The sequence below is a fragment of the Zalophus californianus genome, chromosome 10, assembly GCF_009762305.2.
Source record: "Zalophus californianus isolate mZalCal1 chromosome 10, mZalCal1.pri.v2, whole genome shotgun sequence".
Taxonomy (NCBI): Eukaryota; Metazoa; Chordata; class Mammalia; order Carnivora; family Otariidae; genus Zalophus; species Zalophus californianus.
The window spans coordinates 55,192,850-55,212,963 of record NC_045604.1 but is presented as its reverse complement, the minus strand read 5'-3'; the positions used below and the strand labels follow the sequence as shown (position 1 = coordinate 55,212,963).

Sequence of the window (20,114 nt, the reverse complement as noted above, 5' to 3'; positions counted from 1 at the left end):
ATTTTGACGCAGATAATTCTTTGAAGTGGGGGGCTGTTTTGTGTATTTTAGAACATTTAGCAGCATCCCTGACCTTTCCCAGCTAGACACCTGTTGCAACCCCCAACCTATGACAAATCAAAATGTGTCCAGATATTGACAAATGTCTGGAAGGGGGGTTACCCCAAATCACTCCCAGTTGTGAGGCACTGGTTTATTTTATTTATTTATTTTTAAAGTAGCTTCCAGGCCTACTTTAGAGAGCACTTTACAGAGGAGGTGGTGAAGGCAGAGCACATGCTATGCTTTCCAGGCTTGCAAATGGGTGGAATTGGTTGCCCTCAGCTCTCACCACGCACAGGGTCAGAGCCTGTGAACAGCAAAGCAGGTAGCTGGAGAGAGGGGCAGTCAGGTGGGACCCAAAAGATTTGATGGGTTTTTCATCAAAATAGTGGTTTTCCTTGTTACAGTGATCTCTAAGCCTTAATTCCTTTACACAGGAATTAAATAAGATCATTCATCAATGCAACAAATGTGAAACACTTGCTCTTTGTCAGGTCTAGGCTAGGATACAGGGTTGAATCCAATCAAAGACTATTAATCAATTTAGAAGGGAAACAGAAGGTTGAGAAATGAGAAACTGTCAGCAGCTTGGAATTCATGGGCCAGAGAAAGGTCTTTTAAAAAGGTTTATTTTTTTTTAAAGGATATAAAAGATAATGAGCAGAGACTGAAGTCAGTGATAGGGCACAGGCATTTAAAAAAAAAAAAAAAGGTAGCCGCATTATCAAAAATAGCCAAACTATTGAGAGAGCCCAAATGCCCAAGTGATGAATGGATAAAGAAGATGTGGTATATATACATAATAGAATACTACTCAGCCATCAAAAAGAATGAAATCTTGCCATTTGCATGATGTGGTTGGAGCTAAAATATATCATGATAAGCGAAGTATGTCAATCAAAGACATACTATATGATTTTACTCATATGTAGAATTTAGGAAACAAAACGGGGGAACGTACGGGAGGTGGAAAAGTAAAGAGAGAGGGAAACAAATCATGAGAGACTCTTAACTACAGAGAACAGACTAAGGGCTGATAGAGGGAGGTGGGTGGGGGGATGGGCTAGATGAGGGATGGGCATTAAGGAGGGCACTTGTTATGATGAGCACCCGGTGTTATATGTAAATGATGAACCACTGAACTCTACTCTTGAAACCAATATTGAACTGCATGTCAACTAACTGGAATTTAAATTAAAAAAAAAGTAACATGCTTCCGGTATTAGCGGAAGTAGTGCAGCTGGGCTCTAGGAAATAATCCTCCCACTCCCCTCCATCTTACTAAACTTCATGGGCCCCCATCTTTTAAGATAGATGTTGAGAACATGTTAAATGCTCCAGAAGAGAGTGGCTGATGAGCAGGGACAGCTTCATGGGCGTGTGACACGTGCAATCACACAGGGTGCTCTCAGAAGGGCACTGCACTTGGTTAAAAGCTCTGTTGCTCTCTTGAAATCCTTAAGAATTATCTTTGAACTTGTGTTTTGTAAGTGAAGTCCAATGGGACCATGAGCGTGCTCTTATCCACGTGCCTTGCCACACATCTGCATACAGCATTCATGATTGCTACCTGGCTTCTATGACACACTTACCTTGCACTTGTGTTGTTTCCCCAAACTCCCATGTATCCTGGGCCCAACAGATACATGGGTGGGAAGCCCCAACAGGCCACCCTTTCCTTTAGAACCAGACCTTGCTTCTAACTCAGGAAGAAGGTAACGGCATTCAAAGAAACAAGAACGACCTTGAAACCAGAGCCCATCCTTCTCTCCTCCTATTTCTCTGTATGAGTCAAACACTTGTACTGAAACTGATGATCCAGAAGGGATGAGAAGATACGGCAACTCATAGTTCCTTTTCCTTCCAGTCCTTCCTATTCATCAGCACGTAGACAGTGTTTGTAGAAGGCACACATTTCGGGAAGTGAAACAAAAAGTTTTGCGCAGCATTTTCATTGTTCCGATAAGAATGAAACACATATGCATATATGAGTTAAAAAAGACAAATTGTGCAGTGCTGGTGATTCTACCCACAAGATAAAACTCTTATAATTTGCATTTAAAACAGGCATTGCATAATATAAGATGAAAGGTAAGATTTATTCTAACGATTAGAAATCTAAATTTTTCTTTACCTAGAATAATTACCCACACTATGCTTTTAAAAGTTATTCTTATTATTAATTGTGATAAAATACACATAATATAAAATTTACCATCAACCATTTTTAAGAGTACAGTTCAGGGGCTTTAAGTGCATTCACCGTGTTATGCAACCATCACCACGTTCCATCTGCAGAACTCTTTTTGTCTTGCAAAACTGGAATTCTGTACCTATCAAACAACACTCCACTTCTCTCCTCCTTCCAGTCCCTGGCAACCCCCATTCTACTTCCTGTCTCTGTGAATGTTACTCCTCTAGGTACTTCATCGAAACAGAATTGCACAATTGCTGTGCTGCTGTGACCAGCTCATTTCACTTAACATAATGTCCCCAAGGTTCAGCCATGCTGTAACATATGACCAGATTGCTTTCCTTTTTCAGGCTGAAGAATATGCCATCGTTTTGTATGTATATACCGCATTCTGCGTATTCATGAGCAGCAATACATTGGTAACAATGCTGTGAATAATGCTGCTGCCGTGGACATAGGGGTGCAAATATCGGTTCGAGTCCCTGTGTTCAATCCTTTTAGGTATATATCCAGAGCGGAATTGCTGGATCAAATTACAATTCTAGTTTTGATTTTCTGAGGAATCTCCACACTGCTTGGTGCAGCAGGTGCGGCATTTTGCAGCATCACCAACAGTGCGCAAGGGCTGTGGCTTCTCCACATCCTCGCCAAAACCTGTTTTCTGTCTTTTCAGGTCGCCTTCCTACTGGGTGTAAGGTGGGATCTCATCGTGGCTTTGAATTGCATCTCCCCATGGTTATTGATGTTGACCCAGTTATGCTTTATAACTAATAAAAATATTTTTAAAGGAGAAGGCTTTAGATATCAATACTTTTTTTAAATATTTTATTTAATTATTTGAGAGAGAGGGAGAGAGAGCATGAGTGGGAGGGTGGGGGGCAGAGGGAGAAAGAGAGAAGCAGGCTCCCCACTGAGCAGGGAGCCTGATGTGGGGCTCAATCCCAGGACCCTGGGACCATGACCTGAGCTGAAGGCAGATGTTTAACAACTGAGCCACCCAGGCGCCCCTGTATCAATACTTTAATGTCACTTTCTTCCTGTTCTTGAACAAGTTGCCCCACATTTTCATCTTGTATTGGGTTCTGGAAGTCATGTAACCAGCTCCGTTGATGGGGAAAGAAGCCAGACAGTGACTAAATAATCTGGGCCTGTGGTATTTCTTTGCAAGGAGATATTGATCACCTGTTGCCCACCTCTCTTGACTGAGGAAATGGAGAAAATAGACTTAGTAGACATTTTAGAGACTTATTTATAAAGTATAACCACCTGGTGCAAGGTGCTGTAGCTTGAGGTAAAGATCTGGTGATTGGTTTCACTTGGGATTTCAGCTTCTGCTCTGTCTCACATCACCAGTGCCAGTGAATCTCCCTCTGAGTGTTGATCGCCCGGTTAGGGAGGTGGGGGCAGATCGCAGGATGGGCCAGCATTGTCTTGTAAGGCACTTGCCTCATTTGAGGCTACTGTATAGCTTTCAAGCCAGCAGGAGTGAAGGGGGAAGGGGAACTTTATCTTTCAACACAGGTCCTTAGGCCACTTCTGCAGGCCCAGAAAGTTCTGGGGCATCTGAGGACTCCAGAGTCTCAGGTGCGTCTATGCAGATATCCCCATCCCAAATCTCTAGGTCCTATTCCTCACCTACCAGGACCCTGAGTCTGGTGTAGGAGACTTGTTTCGGCTAATTCATCCTTCTGTGAAGTGCTCTCACTCTTCTGGGTAAGTCCTGGGCCTGGTCTTCAACTCTTCCTGCTTCCGAGCTTCAGGAAATGAAAGTCTCTTTACATCCAAAGAGACCCTCTAATTCTCACATTTTGCTTTAAATTCAGGCTCGGTTGCCCTGCACCTGTCATTCTCCTTTTTCAGGGCTAGGGATGCTGTTCAGCAGTCGGCTTTCCATTCCAAAGTCCTCATAATTACTCTGTCCTCTGTTGCTCTCAAATGCCAGAGATATTGCATAAACATACGCATTGTCTTTCACAAGTGTCCCTCCCCCTTCACGAGAGGCAAACATTTTAGCAAATGTACCTGCTACTGCATGCCAGGGACTGTCAATATTGGTACCTCCAGCGAGGAGATCTGTGTTGTCCTCCTATCAATAGTGATCTAATTCCACATTCCTATCCTTAGAATCTGTTTTCTAGGAGCACTCCTAGTACCAATCATCTTAGTCGGGTTGTTTAGAAACATCTGGACCCAGGGATTGGGGTCCACTTGTTTTGCTGAGGGAGTGCTTTTTAGGAGAAAGCCTCCAAGGGTCTAAGGGATGCAGGATAAGGAAGGGAGAGATGGCCAAGCAAGGATGTGGGTGTCAGGGAAAGTCTGGTCTTGGCTGATCTAAGGGTGTGTGTGCGTGTGTGTCTGTGTGTGTGTGTGTCTGTGTGTGTGTCTGTGTGTGTGTCTGTGTGGCCTCTGAAGCATGTATTACAATATAGAATTGTTCCACCTTGACACATTGGGGTCAGCCTTTTGAACCCCAGTATCAGTCAGTCACTGGCTCTAGGATACCCTTAGGGGTGGAACATAACCTCCAGGAAGGTGGCTCCCAGTGGCTGAGGGCAGTTCTCCAGAGAAGGGGGCAACTCTGAGCCATTAACAGCCAAAGCCATGGTAGCTGAAGAATGGGATCTGGGCATCAGATGCACTTCCCACCCTGTGTCTAGATGGTGACTCTCATGGACTATATCACTGGGATTCCTTGCCCTCTGCTTTCTAATTGGATTTAAAATTAATGGGAGCCCTAGCACCAGATCAAATGGAAAAAGAACAGGGTATTTATGCAACAGGCTTCCTCCCTGTAAGATCACGTTAGGCTGGCTGAGCCTCCCTTGACCAAAAGCCAATATAGCCTTGTTCATGTGACTTTCTCCTTCCAAGTTTTGGTAACCTCTCCCTTCCCTCATCCCTTCAAACCCAGGTGTTGCACTGCCCTTTGTAGTTTCTCTAAGTCCAGTCCACACCTTTGTTAAAATAATTCAAGGAGTCTTTAATAAAGGGATTGAGTGGGCTGTGACCCGTGGAGACTCAAATGGGGTATGCCATCCTGGCAGCAACTGATGGGACCAAGAGTCTAGTTTTTATGGTAAGGACACGAAGAGTCCATCAAAGGGTTTTAAGTAGAAGAGTGGAATGATCGGATTTTTTTTTAACTCTCAATTTTGATTTGTCTTAGCTATCTGCACCATGTAGGTTTTCCAAAATTTTTTTTTCAAGAAAGAGACAAGAATATTTTATTTTCTGGGCCCTCATGTTTCTAATGGCGTGTGTGTGTGTGTGTGTGTGTGTGTGTGTGTGTGTGTGGTTTTCATGCATCAGTGATAACTCCCTGGCTATAAAATCCTTGAGTCATAGTTCAATCCTCTCGACTCCATAGATGTTTTTCTAGTGTTCTAGAATTTCTAGAATTTAGTGTTAGAGAATATTGAGGCAAGCCTACTTTTTCGTTCCTTGTAAGTGGCCTTTGTTTCTGCCTCGATACAAGATACAAGAGGATTTTCCTCTTGAAACTTATGATTTATATACTCTGCTACAATGTATCTTAATAGGTCCTTTCTTAGATATAAGACAAAACCTTTGTCCCATTGGACTTTTTCAAAGTTTAAGTTTGCTGGATTGATTGGAATAGCAACACTGTCCCATTCTTAGTGGTGGCTGTTTCTGTCTCCTAGAGCTGCGACCATTGTCTCCATTTACATTTTTGGTCTTTTTCATCTGTGTTCTGTGAGGGCTTCTTGAGTCTCTTCTCCATAGCTCTGATTTTCTTTAGTTAGTTCTACTTCCTTCTTCAGTAAAGCGCTTAGTATTTGAGTTGCAATTTGTTTCTTGTCAATCCTTGCTTATTGTAACTTGCTCCCCTTCTGGCTGATCTGCCTTCACAACTCCTTTAATTCTTCTTTCATCTCACCTTTTCCCTCTTTCTCACTTTCTGAATTACGGAGATCACATCTTACATCTTCTCATGGGTGCCGAGGTACTCTAAACATTCATTTAGTTCCTGTAATACATCATTTTCAAAATCATGGTCTTCCTCTGCTTCTTCAGGATAATCGACTCATCCATTCAACAACTATTTGAGCACTCAGTGTGACGCTTGCTGTCCTAGTGAGTAGTATGATACATCTGAGAACAGATGAGACCAAAAACCTCTCTCCTCATGAAGCTTACATTTGGATGGATGGAGAAAGACCATAAACTACAAAGCGTTAGAAAGGTTAATTGTTCTGGAAGAATAGAGGGGGGTTGGATGGTGACTCAAGGAGACTTCTTTGCAAGTTGGAACGAGCAAGGACTTGGAACCTGGGAATCGTTCACATAGCTCTCTGAGGAGGGACGTTTCAGGCAGGGACACAGCAGGCACAAGACCCTGAGGCAGGACCATGCCTGGTGTGTTTGAGGAACAGTGAGGAGGCTGGTGAGGCCGCAGTGCAGAGAACAAAGAGGTCAGAAAGGAACTTGGGATAAATCATGAGAGAACTTACATGCCACCAAAGGGGTTTTGGGTTTTACTCTAAAGAAGATGGAAAGTCATTGGAGGGTTTTGAGCAAAGACATGGTCTGATTACACTTTGAAAGAATCCTGTCCATGGTCTGTTGAGAACAAGCTACAGGGAGGGGGAATGGTAGAAGTATGGAGACCAGTTGGAAAGCGGTTGCAGTATTGTAGGTGAGAGAGGATGATAAGCCAATGACCAGGTGGTCACAGCAGACACATGAGAACTGGCCAGAGTCTTGCTGTATCTTTTTTAAAGACTTATTTATATTTATTTTAGGGAGAGAGAAAGAGCAAGAGAAGGGGCAGAGGGAAAGAGAAAATCTCAAGCAGGCTCCCCGCTGAGCGCAGAGCCTGACCCAGGTGCCCCTTGTGCTGTATTTTAAGGTCAAACCAGAAGGATTTCCTGACCAATTAGATGTGGGTTGTGAGAGAAATGGAGTATGACTCTATGGCTTTTGGCATAAACAAGTGGAAGGATTCAGCTGTCATCAACTGAGATGGGAAGGAATGCTTGCAGAGTAGGTCTGGGGGAGCAGATTGGAAGTTTGATTCGGACCTGCTAAATCTGAAATGAGTAATCATGAAGATGTCAAGTAGAATATTAGAGGAGTCTAAATTCAGAAGTCAAATGGGAGACATAAGTTTGGGGCGTCAGCCCATAAATACCATTTCAAAGTCTAAGATGAGGTAAGATTTCCAGGGGGGATGTGTGTTGAGAGCGGACCCAGAGCGGACTCCTGGAGCACTGCAAGGTTAAGAGTTGGGGAGAAGAAGAGCAACTAGGGAGGTAGGAAGGCATCAAGCCCAGGAAGCGAGGATTAGAAGAGAGCAATCAATCACATCAAAGGCTGCCGCAGTGGGACAAGGAGGCCTGAGTGGACTCCTGGATCTTGCAATGCAGAGGTCATGGTGACTCTGACAAGAGTAAGTCTGGTGGAGGGTGGGAGCAAAGGCTCAGCTGACCCATTTAAGGGAATGAGGGAAAAAGAACCACACACCACAAATATTGGCAAAGTCTTCCAAAGACCGTTGCAGAGAGACGAGGTGGAAGCTAACAGGGTGAGTTGGGGGAAGAGCTGGTTGGGGTTATTAAGAAGGTAGAAATAGCCTATTTGTATGTGGCTGGGGAGGATCCAAGAGGACATCCTCTTTCCCTTACTACACAGATCCCACGTGCGTCGTCCAAGACGACTCAGACGAGGGCCTGTCCCATTACTCAATACATAGGGTAAGTAAGTGCATGGCCCTTGGCCCTGCTCAGTTGTACAAGCGGCGACTAGTCAGCACCCTTCCTATACCTGCAGCTGAAAGGCAGGCTGCTGCTCACCCGCCCTACAGTAGTTTCTAGCATTTAATAGGCATCCGCGAAGTGTGACGAATCTGTGGGATTCGGGAACGGATCTGACCTTCCTGACTGGTTCTCACACATTCGATGACTGGATTAAACACTATCGTTTTCAGAATGCAGTTGCCACGGTGCTTCCCACCTCCATTCCTAACTACAGCACTTTACATCTCAGGGTACAGTCTGCCCCCCAAATCATTCCCCTGCCACACCTTTTTGGAGGATTTTAGAAAGATGAAATTTAGTGTGTAGGTAGGTGGAGGCAGGTTGAAGACTATGACCACCACTCTGGTTGTCTCTAAAAGTAGCGCCAGGCAGCTGAGGGCTACATCAGGTTTTCTCACTGGGATGTCTAAGTCTAAGAGAATGTGTCCTTCTTCCTCTCTTTCAAGCAGATATGACAGGTAAAGCCCAAGTATTCCACCGCTGTTTTTTCCACAGGTGAGACTCAGTGATTTTAGAGAATTTCCTCCTTGATTCCATCAATGGGTTGTGCACTGGGCATGGCTTTTGGTGATAGAGTACTTTTTCTTTCTCTTATTCGCCCCCTCCCCCCACCGTGTACTCTGTTGGGAAGCTGCAACAGGTTAAATCAGGGTATCAGCCAGGTGTTACTTTAAGTGAGCTATGCTTTGAAGGGAAGGCAACAAGTAACTGATATTGAATAAGCCAAAGTACTTAATTTTGTTTTCTATGAAATAGTTTATTTTACTCTTTATTATGGAGGGGCTAACAAATACATAGCTGACAGGAACACAAGGTTCTAAACTTTGCAACACCGGTAAGAATCGTTATGGTTATAAGGAACGGAGAAGCTAAAGAACAGGGCACACAACCTTTACATTTGCTCATCTCCACCATACATCTTAACAGCAAAGGCACTTTTCAAAATGGTTAAATAGAAGAGCGTGGAATTTCAAACGACACATATCCAAAGCATAAGTCAAGTGATCGAATTTTCTTATACTTTTTTAACATTTTACTAAAATCTCGAGATATGCAATTGACTTTGTAGCCTTGCAAATCAAATCATTATTTAAGACTTCCTCAAATGAAAAGAACCTGATGGAATACTATAAAATCAGAATTTTTCTATACCCAATTATTGTTCAAAGAGCACTACTATCTCCTGGTAAAGTCCAAAGGCCATATTATGTGATCATGTCCTCTCTGTGGTGAGGACTATGGAAGCGGACTCTTGTCTTTGTGGTTTCCTAGGCACACTGATCTAGAAACTGCCAGGTCCACAGCATTGTGCTGGGTGCTGTGGAGACACACAAATATGGTATTACCTGTGCTTTCACAAGCTTACACTTACCCACTCTAATTGGGTCGGTCATGTGTTCAATTCCTACTGACCTGTTCCAAGCAGTTTCTTTTGTTCCCCCTGCCCCCCAAGCAGTTTCTTATAATAAAACAGGAGACAGATTCAAAGAGTTTGTGTCCCCATCCCTTACTCTATTCGATTTTCAGAAAAAGTCAGAGGAAGACCAAATCAAACTTACAAAGACAGCCCGAGCCCCACATCCGTCTGATGTATGTTTCTGTTTGTCTACATGTTAAAAGCAGTGGATAGATTGAGAAGTAGGGCATCTTTCAGCTCCTTAGGACTCAGTGCCTGCACAAATATAAGCACTACAATGCATTCTAAAACAAATGTGTAAATGCTCTTGGACTGATTCATGCCCTTACTCCACACTCACAGAAAAATAAAATTGACTTCAATCACATTTCCATTGTGAAAACACAAAATTAGACTAATGAAAGAGAACAGTTAGCTATCCTTGACTTCGTAATACTGACTCGATACAATTAAGGACCTCTTCTAATGGCATCCCTTCCCAACATGAAAAAACAATTTCTTGCATGTTTTCTAGAAATCAGTGTCTAGACATACAGGTGTAGATAGAGTAAGTGTGGGTGACAAAGCTGAGAGGGCAGCAAGCATGTTGAAGACTGTACTGAGAATGAGAAATTTCAATTTTTTATTCTTCCTACACAGAATTGAATGTCAAATTTTGCTGTAGAAATGCTGAAGTTATCTTCTAGCGCAGAGCGACTGTATGGTAAGTGATCTGCAGGAGCGCAAATACCATGTATTTCTCTATCTGACGTGTACTAATTATCCCTCCTCCATTTTAGATAATGTTCCATTTTCAATATTGAGCTTTCTTTGAATCAAGAAACCCCTAAGTTCATAAAATCGGAGTGCAATTTTCAGTGAGCTTTGTCAGGATGGAGAAGCCAAAAGACCACTCAACTGGTGATACTGGGTTATAGTCAGAAGGAGTTAATCAGTCAGTGTTATAATCACAAAATTGCTACAGGGCAATAGGCTTCAGTAATTAAACATAAATCATAAGGGTATGTTTCAGGGATTATAAAAATAGTGACCTGATTTCACTGGGTACCAACTAGTATTTACAAAGCTACTTGAATTTTTCTGTTGATCTTCGTTGCTGTTAAATAATGATAGTTTTGATAGTGGTAAAACTTCATTTTTCAAGTGCAGGATGATCTGAGCTGAATGAGAAAAAGAATGATTAAGGGAAGGAAGGAAGGTAGGCCTGACATCAATTTGAACAACGTATTTTTCTTTTGTTTTTGACTGTAAGAAGGCTCGTATCTCTAAGATTACCAGAGTAAAGTCATTAACATGCCAGCCATTTTAAGGGTCTCAGGATTAATGAAGACCAAGAAAGACAAAAGGATAAACTGAACCAAGCCACCACTAGAACACAGACATGCCTGCCACCAGTATTTCCGACAGCCACATATATTTAAATACAAAGAGAATGACATATATACGACATTGTCATATAAATACTTCATTTTTTTATGGTTAAAGTTAAAAAAACAATTTTATAATTTTATTTTTTATATTTAAGAGTGGAATACTTTATTAAAAGAAACACTGGAAACGTGAATTCTTTTTGAGAAATAATCTTCATCTTCACTGCAATCATGGAGAAACGAGATTTCTCCCTCAACCAATAGAAAAATAACCACTGATGAATCTAGTGCCAATCCCAAATAAAAGACATACATATGTATGTTAGGATTGATTCTGTCCATCCCGTTAAAACGTTTCCATTCCTGAACTGTATTAGCTACTCAGATTCTAAAAATGCTCATTTTCCTGGGCATCCTATTTTGTCAAAGGATTGAGTATTTATTATGTTATTTACATTGACATTTACGAAGAGTAGAGAGACCAGTGACAATACCCCATAGTATGTAAGACCTTTATCTTTTTTGAAATGTTATCAGACTATAAAATTTAGCGTTAACTTGCAGGTGTCTTGAGTTATCTCCTAATGTGCTCTCTCCCTTCATATTTCTTTCCATTTAAACAGAACATTTTTGCCTTTTAATAGCAATCCTGTAGAATTAAAAAAAACAAAAACAAAAAACAGATTCTATGTTTCAGACATTCTGAATTAAAATGACCAAAGAAATAAAACCTATACAGGATCATTTTTCTTTCCTAACTAAATACTGGTTCTTCTATTAACCATATTTCAAATTTAGTTTTATATGTATATACAGTCAACATATCCATGTGCACAAGTTTCTGCAGAACCTCCAATTTTATTATAAAGCTTCCTCCTCGAACACATTTGAGGACTTTGTCTTTTCACTTTGTCTTGTTTAGACAACACAAGGAGGTTGGCACATTTTAACGTTAACAATACATTTTATTACTGTAAAAACAGACTTAGATTAATGGTGACTCTAGCTATTTGGTTACTGAATGATGCATGACTATCTCGACTTTCTATACCCATCATTGTTGGCTAATGCGACACTTGATTGTACAACATGCATCTCTCGGGGGGATAATCAGGGAATGCAAAAGTAGCAAATGCTAAGCAGATGATTTTGCTACTTTGAGCACATCTGGTAGAGGGACTAGTTGAAGTTAAAGAGGGAAGCTATCAATGAAAATAAGATCAGAGAATAAGTTACCTGTGGATTTCATTTACTCACATTAGGCCTGGACCCTCCTTATTGGAGGCTAACTGGAAACAGACTGGACCATGCTGTTCATTTTCAAACACTCCAATGATGTTCTCCAATAATTTTATTATCTCCAGTTTTATGGTGCCATACTACGCCTTTTGTATTGTTTAAATTTTCCATTTAAATAATCCATATGCCAAAAAATTACTACACATTCCCTTTTACAGTCAAAAATAGGTTTACTGGAATGTTTTAGTTAAAGCTGAAGGCAGCAAAATTTACATTTAGCTTTTGTTACACCCATAAACATGTGGAAATTGCTTGCAAAGCAGTTGTAATGTTAGAAGAATCTTGCAAATATTGATGGAATGGCTATGCATGTTTTTAGCATAATGTTTTGGTACTCTACATAGGCTTCTGGACTCCCAGTTTGACCCCCATGTCGATGCAATAATACAAGTCCTTATATTAACAGTATGAAATATTGTGATCACTGTTTAATTACATGTACAAACAATAAACTGGCAAGTATCTAGTTTCAAATTAGATCCTTGGAATATGGCAAAATAGAGGCTGGTTATCTCTGCCTTAAACATAATTTTTAAAAACACATTTTTTTAGAAGGGAAGAAGATAACTGGACATTCTCAATGCTCCAATTTGAAGTGATACTTGCCTCTTAGTTTCTTGAAAAAGAAGTTTTGAAAGTTATATACATAAGTTTCATTTAAATTACGCAGCAATCTTTTATTATTGTTGTCCCAAATTTTGTGTAATGAAGATCTCTGTCACCAAATCAAGCACGATATTTCAAGACTGTAAGAACTGCAAGAGAAAAGTGAAAAATGGAACATATCAAAATCAGATTCAGATGGTATGTTAAAAACAATATTCCTAAATGTAGCTGTCTACTTTTGGAAATAGGTAATGAGGAACGAACTTTTTATTTTATTTTTTTAAAGATTTATTTATGTATTTTAGAGAGAGAGAGAGAGAGAGAACATGTGCACGCGGGGCGGGGAGGGAAGAGGGAGAGAGAACCTCATGCAGACTCCCCGCTGAGCACTGAGCACGAAGCCCAATGCAGGGCTCAATCTCACAGAGATCATGACCTGAGCTGAAATCGAGTCAGATGCTTAACCAGCAGAGCCACCCAGGAGCCCCAGGAAAGAACTTTTATCTGAGATGAAAGATAACAAATGGGAGTGGATAAGCAAAAATATCATAAAACAATGTCTAACATTGGCATTTTTTCTTTAAAGATTTTATTTTTAAGTGATTTCCACATCCAACACGGGGCTCGAACTTGCAACCCCAAGACCAAGAGTCACATGCTCTACTGACTGAGCCAGCGAGGCGCCACTAAATTAGCATTCTGATCAAATAGATTATGATATTACCATAGCATACAGCTGCTACAATATTTTTTAAGTGTTACACATATTTTCCCAGGTTATTAAACATATTTATTAGAAAGTATTTATGTTAGTTTTTGAAAAACATGCTTAATATCTTAATAGGAAAAAACTTGAAGTATATATGAGAGTTATTAACAGTGGCTATCTCTGTATAGTAGGATTACAGCTGAATTTTATTTTCTTCTTTGTGCTTTATTCCATATTTTCCAAATTATCCGCCATAAATACATGGTTGAATCTTGGTATCTACAGTAGTTATGTTCTATAAAGTCACTACAAACACTGAATTAGTGAATAATAAACCCTTGTTGCTAGGGAAAATACAGGGCTAAATTCCTTCAAGCCTCTGGCTACATTTTTGTCAACCAATCAATACAGAACCTTGTCTTTCTGTTCAAAGATAACCTTTTCATATATGCTGTTGATTCACGAACACTGAACTCCTGGCCAACAGCACTGTAACTTATGCCTAAATGAAGCTTATCTAACACAGGTGTTTTCCAGAAGGCCCATCACTGCCTTCTTGAGCTTAGCAACGCTAGCCAGCACGTCAGCATGATGCTTGGGGGCCACTTTAAACAGTAAAATCACGAACAAAATGCACAAAAATGTGAGAAATGTGGCACTAAATAGACTTAAAAAGACACCTGTTTACTTTATGAGAGCTGAAGCTAGAAAGGCCAAGCATGGCCTCATTAGATGTCAGCTGGGAACGTGCACAATGGGAGACTGAGATTTTTCACCACTCTGGATACAGCTGCCAATGAGCGGTGAAGCACCTCCAGGACTGATTTCTGGTTTACACATCAGTGTTTTAGGTGAAGTCATAAACATAGAATCCACGAACAATGAGGATTAACACTATTTCTTTGTAACAACCTTTTTCTGAGAGTATCACCATGGAGTTTTTCAAATGGTTATTTTGAGACACTTTACAAATCTTCATAAAATCCCTGTAAACACAAGTAAAGAGGTCTTGGAGAGGAGGAAGTAGTAAAACTGATCTGACTTTAATAAGAACATTATGGAAAAAAAGAAAGGACAAGAGTTAAGCTTTAATGATTGAAATAAAGTTCAAATCCCAAACCAAAACAACAAAACAAAAAACCACCATCTGGAGAAAATTTATCTGGACTTGTCCTCCTAACACAGTATTATGAAATACAAGCTTCCATACCTGAAGTTAACAGAAGACGGGCCTGGAACAAATAGCTTAGCCCTGTATTTGTGGGTGGGGATGGGGAGTAGGCAGGACTCTCTGAGAATCTGATAAAAGATACAGACTCTCTCCCAATAAAAATGTGCATATGCATATTCACATACAATTTTTCATACAACTTAAGAACATTTTCAGAGATCCACAGACCCTAGTGGGTTAAGAGGTCCTGACTTGGGTCAGAAGTCATTACTCAAACCTGACATTAGTCATACTAGGTCAACTGAAAATAAGTTAAAAGGGAAATTAGAATGACCTCTAAAACAAATGATAGCCCCCCAAAATTACTAATCCAGTAAATACTTACTGATAATCACTAGCAAAAGGATAACAGCAACCAAAGCCATGATGGCTTTTATCTACAACACACAAAAAGGCATAAGATAGGTATTAATGTTTTACTTGTTAATAAAGCCAAGATTATCTGTTGTGCTACTTATTACATCATACAAACTCATCAATGAATAGGCTCATCCCTTGAAAGCTTGTCCAATTTTTTATCATGTGAATTTGCTGGCTATTTGCATCTTTTTATAAATAATCAGAGTTCCCAAATTTAGGGGTTTTTGCCTGGATTTTATTGTTCAAGGCTGCACTGCACAGCAAACAGTAAGAATCAAAGCCCTCATTGGCCTGAACATTGTGTCTATGATTTCTCATGCTGATTTCTAATATGAGACCAAGAAAAGTATGACATTTTAGCAACTCTGTTCACAAGTGTAAGGATATGATGAGTAACACAGGTGTCTAACACAAATCATTCTCTCCACATAAGGCAGCGTTTTTTATAGCACTTACTCTCAAAGTATATGAGAATTCTGTTAGTTTTTGTTCCTTACTCTCTTCTTGGCATTTCTGTCTCCATTTTGATGAATATAATTTAGATTCTTTGTGAATAACCTCATTTAATAAATAACTTGCCTAAGAGCACTCTTGGCCAGTTTCACAGTTGAGAAGAGAAACCTTAAGATTAGTCCTTAGCTGCTTAATATTTTCAGCTCACATCTCTCTCTATAAAATTGTCACATTCCTCATTTATCCTAAAAGTCATAAACTATAAATTGGTTTGATTTTCCTGATGAATTCAAATGCAAGTCTGTTTTCTTTTTCTTTTTTTTTGCAAGTCGGTTTTCATCAAACATTTTCACAGATAATTGATTAAAGATGGTTCATTAATAAAAAAAGATACCTACCTACTATAAACACTTGAGTATCAGAAATAGCAACCAGAAGTAGCTTTAATGTTTCTAAACTAAAGCTACTGGTAACATTTTTAGTGGCATTTATGACAAGAACAAAGTGACCAAGAGAATACAAGGAAGCTTTGCAATTTGGACACCAGGTGCCTATTAAAATTTTTAATTATGATAACAAAACAATGTTGAAATTCTCCCTCCTCACCTACTGGATAATTTTGTTCATTTACTTATTTTTAAAGTCAGGTTTATTGAAATATACCTTATCTAGAATAAAAATCACCCTTTTAAGTTCATCTTGGTGCGTTTTGACAAATGTATAGCTGTCGACCACCACCATCAGTCAAACATAAGGCATTTCCAACACTCCAAAAAGTTCCCTCATGCCCTATTATAGTCAGTATCCACCTCCCTACCCTTAGCCATTGGCAACCTCTGTTTTCTGTCCCTATATCTCTTTCCTTAGCCTTTCCTAACTCATCAAAGTCAAACCAGAAAATGGCAGTGATATAGGGACTATTTAGAAATATAATTCAAATAAAATTTAAAAACATAATTCAATTTTTCTCCTTAAAAACATACTGTTAAAAAAAATAAAGCATACTGTTCCTCTGATCTGAAATCCAGAAAATGCAAAACAACAATCTTTAGAGATGGCTAAAAAAACCTAAGCAAAATGCACATTATGGTCATCTTTTTGTGGCTACATGAATGGGTCATGTGTATGTATGGGGAAAGGAAGTGAGTGGCTCATAACCCTTTGTTCTTCCAAACCAGGCTATAGAGAATTTCTATAAAAACGGAAAACTTAAAGAAAATGGGAAATTTATTCTTTAAAGAATAAAAACTTAAGCAAAAATTAAAATTCTAGACAAGGGGAACAATGAAACGTGTTTCTTCCCTCAGTTCTATTTCTGAAAGTAAGATTATTCAACAGGTCAACAGATAAAAACAAGTAAAACCACGGCAACTCTTTGGAAGAAATCCTTAGCATAAGGCAATGTCAAGTTTAGAAAGTTATCACTAAACTTGAAAATGAGAGCTTAAAAACAATGAGTTTATGTCTAAGATTTTCAACAAAGTCAAAAATGATACATGGAATTGGGAAGAAAAAGAAACTGCTGTGTGATATGAAATTCACTATAAAATCTTCAACATTTTCTGTTTAAGGCTTAGTAGCCATATTTAAGAGGTAAATTCATTTTTATAAAATGTTTTGCAAAAATATGTTAGTGTATATTTTGATTCTCATGTTTTTCCTTGTTAAACATTTCTCTGGAATAATAAAGGATAGTGGCGAGATTTTTTTTAAGCCTCATTTTTCATAATGGATTCTGACATACAAACTGCTTTTATTTTTTCCCTTCCAACAGAATATTATATTTTTCTCTAGCTTCCACTCCATCTTTTTAATATCTCTATGTAATAAGATGCTCCAAAAAGGTACTAATAATAAATTACATGAAAAATTTATATTTCTTACAAGATAGTAAGTGTACAAGTAACTAAATGACTAATAAAATGTGGGATACTTTCTATGACAAAATCCATGAAAACATCCTTTTAGGAATTGCTTGATTCCTTTAATTATTCCTGTCCCCAAAGCTATTAATTAATTCAACAAATATTTGCTGAGTCCCAGCATGTCCCAAGTTCAGAAGCTATAATAAACAATGCAGTGGTAGTCCCTGTCCTCACAGGGCTTCGGATCTAGTAGCCCTTTATTCTTTGAAGACCACCTGAGATGCTGGGCAACTTATCCAGTGTCTTCTGACTTACTTTGCATCCACGCCACCACATTTGCCTTCGAAGTTGTTTGGATCTGTTGCTAAAAGCAGTTGCATTATCCGATAAGCTTTCTATATCACATAGAGGATGGAGAGAAGGATTAAACGACATAACAGGATTCTTTTATCTAGTCACACAAAGACAAGAAAATATTAATTTCTACTTCTGCAAATGTACTCCCTTTTAAGCATGAAAACAACATCTTTCCTTTCTTCCACCCACAAACTCTGGCAATCTGTATGGGGGGGGGCAAAAAACAGCTGTAGGTCATTTTTCCCAGGGCCTCAATGCTTTCACATAAACTTATGAATCCTGGTAAGAAAAAACTCTTCAAAAATTCAAATACTTGACACACCTATGGAAAAAAAATTTACACGTGGAAAATGTAGATTCTTAGAAGATACAAAAAGTGACTGATTTTGAAGTAAAACAATGAATTTTATTTATTTATTTATTTTTGCTGGGACAATATCAGTTTTATTGAGGATGTGGAACAGTAGGAACTCTCATACATAGCTAGTAAGGATATAAATTGGCAGAGATTTAATCACTTTGAAGAATAATTTGACAGTATCTAGTAAAGCTGAAAATATCTGTCCCCTACTAAAAAACAATTTATTCCTAGTTACATACCCTAGAAAAAACTTCCACACATGCGCACAAGGACACATGTACAAGCATGCCCACTATAAACCTGTTTAATAGTGAAAAAAATCTGAAACAACTCAAACATTAACAGGACAATGGATAAATAAACTGTGAAACAGTCTGAAATAAAACAATGAATTTTAAAAGTGGTTAAGTAAGTTCTGTGGTTCGATAAGTCTTTCAAGGATGAGTGAGGTATTTAGCCATTCATCACTAAAACAATATTTGAGAAGCTAACATGTGCCAGCAACTGTTACAAGTACAGAGACTAACATCTGTCAATAAAGAAATGTAAACTGTTATCAGAGAAAGCCTAAGATAAAAATATCAGATGAAGTTTGACATAAGTGTTGAAAGAAGTGATTAGACTTTTCCTTCTTGAGATCATGAGAAAAGAAATACAGTGCACATGAACATAATAAGGCAAAAAAAATTTTACTCTAACTATTCAACAATAAATTTAAAATTTTTCCATTTTCAACCTGATAATTAATGCAATTAGATGATTCAAGTAAAGGGAGCTAAAGTTAAAATACTAAAATCACAAAATTAAGGACCAAATATCATTTTCCTAAGCTAAGATTCCTAAACTCTGGCTGGAGAAATGGGAAAAGAAATAAACTATCAAAACACAAATTAATAGTATCGAGAAATATATGAAGTATCTGTACCTGATTTGTCCTGTAGTTCATCTAGTCTCTCCCCTCTTTCAATTACCTTTGTAATATTTTCTTGCATGACATCAATAACTTCATCCACCTGATTCTGAACACTAGTTTAAAAGAAAGATTTAAAAATTATTTTTTCTTTTGAACATTTTATAATTTTTGAAACTTTCATCAGAAAACTTCCATGATAGAAAATAGCAAGTTTTCAGACAAGTATTCAACTATAAAATGTTTAAGTTAAGGCTGTGCAGCACGGTTCTTCCATTTGTGGGCTTGAGCACTCAGGAAATTAAAGATACTGTAAGTAAAAGTCATATTAAAGATAGTTTACTTAGCCCTGTTCCTGCAAATTTCTGTCAGAATGTTCAGTAACTGCAGATTTTAGTCAAATAGCTTGACTCTAAATAATGTTTCCTTTTCTTTTCCATAGGCTACAGAGGCGTCCCGCCGACACAGCTATAACTTACTTCTGCTGTAGTTTATAAACTAAGGCTAACAAAGGAGTCTGCCTGGGCGTGTGATTAGCTTATGAAAATACTCAGTTTCCAAAACAGAAATGTACGCTGATGCTCCATGGGTGTTAACTGTTCACTGCTCATCAGTTTTCTCTTGAACAAATAGGTTTAAGACATGGGCACAGCTGGGAAGATTCTGAAGCACCCAAGAGGGAACAGAAACATTTTTTGCTGTTTTTCAAAATGAAAATATAATTTCCTCCTTTATGTTAGGTGATGAGGGCCTGTTTTAATCAAATTTCAGACTGTTTAATAAAGACTAAATCTTCATTGGTTCATTCATCTAATTGGTTCTTAGCTGCCTACTCTCACTCAGGAGTTACCTTGAGTACACAAATACAGAAATGTTTAATAATTTAAAGTGTTTATTTTCCTCTGTTCTGTTAGACAAAAATTACCTTAAATTACTTCATAAAATGGTCATTCCAGTGAAATATTTAAAAGGAGAAATAAAGTGAACTCATGGTTCTTTTTTTTTTTTTAAGATTTTATTTATTTATTCATGAGAGACAGAGAGAGAGAGAGAGGCAGAGGGAGAAGCAGGCTCCCAAGGAGCAGGGAGCCCGATGCAGGACTCGATCCCAGGACCCTGGGATCATGACCTGAGCCGAAGGCAGACACTTAACCATCTGAGCC

The 20,114-nt window shown here is 38.8% G+C and overlaps 1 protein-coding gene across 2 annotated transcripts in view; it reads right to left on the bottom strand.

Annotated features, from left to right (window-relative positions):
- Window positions 1-8,749: 8,749 nt before the first annotated feature.
- Window positions 8,750-20,114, bottom strand: part of VAMP4 (vesicle associated membrane protein 4) — a 28,168-nt gene continuing 16,803 nt past the window's right edge. The window contains exons 5-9 of one of the 2 annotated variants that reach the window (XR_003523140.2): window positions 18,967-19,067; window positions 17,639-17,718; window positions 14,971-15,022; window positions 12,706-12,854; window positions 8,750-10,590 (exon numbers count right to left, since the gene is read on the bottom strand). Coding sequence is in view for 1 of the 2 variants with exons in the window: in XM_027612294.2 (XP_027468095.1) it covers window positions 12,826-12,854; window positions 14,971-15,022; window positions 17,639-17,718; window positions 18,967-19,067 (262 nt within the window). In the remaining variant the exon portion in view is untranslated. Of the gene's footprint in view, window positions 12,855-14,970; window positions 15,023-17,638; window positions 17,719-18,966; window positions 19,068-20,114 lie in introns of both variants that reach the window. The other variant, XM_027612294.2, reaches the window with a different exon arrangement.